Below are 2,500 nucleotides of genomic sequence, written 5' to 3'. Positions count from 1 at the left end.
ATCATTAGGGCAAAACCCAGAAGTGACCGCCCTTCACATCTGTGATTCTTTGTAAAATCCTGCTGTACAACATCCCTTCCCAGGTTCTTCAGCCTCTCCCAAAATATGAAGCAGTGTCTCCATCCTTGGAGATATTCAAAGGCTGTCTGGGCACTGTCCTGGGTAACCCACTGTCCTGCTGACCCTGCTTGATCTGGGACCTGCAGAGAAGATGAACTTCAGAGGTGCCACGAACCTCAACCATCCCTTGATTCTCTGGTGGCATGAAAATAAATGCAGTTTGCTCTCAGTCCTTCTCCATAATTCCCAAGTCTTGCTGATTTTCACTGTACCAACAGAGCTTTGTTGTAGTGGCCCACAGGTGGAAGAGTCATGAGAACAAGGAGAGCAAAGGCTGTTGGGTTCTCTGTTTCCTGGCAACACCCATGAAGTATTAAACAAGCTCAAAAGCTGAAGATTTTGAACTTAATTCATAACTTCTTAGGTATTCCCAGTGTGGAGTCAAAGGTATGAAACACCTTTGATTTGGAAATGAGACTTCCTTCAGCTTGGAACTATAATTGACATTTATAACTTGCTTATTTTTTTTTCCCCTGAGATGATGCTGTTTTATTGAATATAATTCAAACCAAATTATTTTTACACTGTCTGAAATTTTTTCCAGAGCATCTGCTACGAGAAGGCTGAGGGGTCTTCACTGAGCACCCAGCACCTCAGAACAGGACCCCAGGGGTGGAGGTTCCTCTTCTGAAGCTCATTTGTGCATCTGCAATGTAACATGTTGTTGTTATTTTACTTGGGCATTGATGCTGTGGCCAAAGTTTCTGGAAGAAGTTCTGGAATGTGAATGTGCCACATGTGGAAACGATGAATTCACAAAATCACCCCAAACCACTGCAGCATCTGCTCTGCCTGTCACGGGTGAGATGGGAACAAAGAAGTGCAATGTCGAGATATTTTCATCAGTTTGTTGAGTCACTTTTCCTTCCAATTGCAGAACCCGCTCAGCCAGGCCTGGGTTTAGATCGCTGGAATGGATTCTCTCCAAGTTTGATGAGGGCAAGGAGTTTGTAGTCACTCTTTACCTTTTGCCTCCTGGCAGCACCTCGGGGTGCACCCAGAGGACACCGAGGGTGGAACGTGAGCAATGAGGACACGGGACAGCACCGAGCACAGGTCACTGGGAACTCCTGTCACTGACACGGGACAGCACCGAGCACAGGTCACTGGGAACTCCTGTCACTGACACGGGACAGCACCGAGCACAGGTCACTGGGAACTCCTGTCGCCGACCCGGATCAGGCTCAAGATCCTCCTCCGTATCTGCTTGGTCCTCACCCCGTAGATGATGGGGTTGAGCACGGCGGGCACCAGGATGTAGACGTTCCCCATGGTGACGTGGACCAGCGGCGCCAGGTCCCTCCCGAACCTGTGCACCAGGGACAGCCCGATGAGGGGCACGTAGAAGGCCAGGACGGCGCAGACGTGGGCCACGCAGGTGCCGAACACCTTGAGCCGCTCACGCCGGGCCCGCAGGCGCAGCACGGCCCCGAGGATGAGGAGGTAGGAGAGGCAGATGAGGACGGCGTCCAGCCCCATGACCAGCAGGACGGCGGCCAGCCCGTACACCACGCTGGGGGCTGTGTTGGCGCAGGCCAGGTTCATCACGTCCTGGTGCAGGCAGAAGGAGTGGGACAGCGCGCGGGAGCCGCAGAAGGGCAGGGGCAGCAGGAGCAGGGGCAGGGGCAGGAAGAAGAGCGCTCCCCGGGCCAGGGCGGCCAGGCCCAGGCGGGCGGTGTGGGTGTTGGTGAGCACGGCGGCGTGGCGCAGCGGGTGGCACACGGCCACGTAGCGGTCCACGGCCATGGCCAGCAGCACGGCCGACTCGGCGGCCGACAGGGCGTGGATGAGGAACATCTGCAGCAGGCAGGCGCCGAAGCCGATCTCCCGCGCCCCGAGCCAGTAGAAGGCCAGGGCCCGCGGCACGGCCGAGGTGGCCAGCGCCAGGTCCAGGGCGGCCAGCATGCAGAGCAGCAGGTACATGGGTGTGTGCAGGCCGGGCTCCAGCCGCACCGCCAGCAGCACCGCCCCGTTCCCCGCCACCGCCAGAGCGTAGGCCCCGCACAGCAGCGCCGCCAAAGAGGCCTGGGCGCCCTCCGGGCCCGGCAGCGACGCCAGCAAGAAGGACGGGTGCGGATCAGAGGCGTTGGGGAAGGGCATGGCCCACACCGGGGATGGCTCTCATGCTATGCTGGGGCACCTCCTGCAAGGAAAGCACAGGCAGAGCTTCAGAAACCACTTCCCAAGGCTCTGCATCCCATGGGGTCTGCCATGCTGGGGAACCTCCTACAAGGCAAACACAGACAGAACTTTGGGAACCCCTTCCCGGGGCTCTGCATCCCACGGGATCTGCCATGCCGGGGCACCTCCTGCAAGGAAAGCACAGACAGCAACTCAGAAACCCCTTCCCAAGGCTCTGCATCCCATGGGATCTGCCATG

The 2,500-nt window shown here is 57.4% G+C and overlaps 1 protein-coding gene across 2 annotated transcripts in view; it reads right to left on the bottom strand.

The window, feature by feature from the left end:
- Positions 1-591: 591 nt before the first annotated feature.
- Positions 592-2,500, bottom strand: part of LOC113981544 (olfactory receptor 51E2) — a 3,651-nt gene continuing 1,742 nt past the window's right edge. The window contains exons 1-2 of one of the 2 annotated variants that reach the window (XM_027708955.1): positions 1,255-2,298; positions 592-628 (exon numbers count right to left, since the gene is read on the bottom strand). In XM_027708955.1, coding sequence (XP_027564756.1) covers positions 1,270-2,220 — 951 coding nt within the window. In that variant the 5' untranslated portion in view covers positions 2,221-2,298 and the 3' untranslated portion in view covers positions 592-628; positions 1,255-1,269. Of the gene's footprint in view, positions 629-961; positions 1,165-1,254; positions 2,299-2,500 lie in introns of those variants that run through there. The other variant, XM_027708954.1, reaches the window with a different exon arrangement.

Source organism: Neopelma chrysocephalum, unplaced genomic scaffold (assembly GCF_003984885.1).
Source record: "Neopelma chrysocephalum unplaced genomic scaffold, ASM398488v2 Primary Assembly neopelma1_96654, whole genome shotgun sequence".
NCBI classification, from domain to species: Eukaryota; Metazoa; Chordata; class Aves; order Passeriformes; family Pipridae; genus Neopelma; species Neopelma chrysocephalum.
This window is presented reverse-complemented; position numbering and strand designations above follow the sequence as displayed.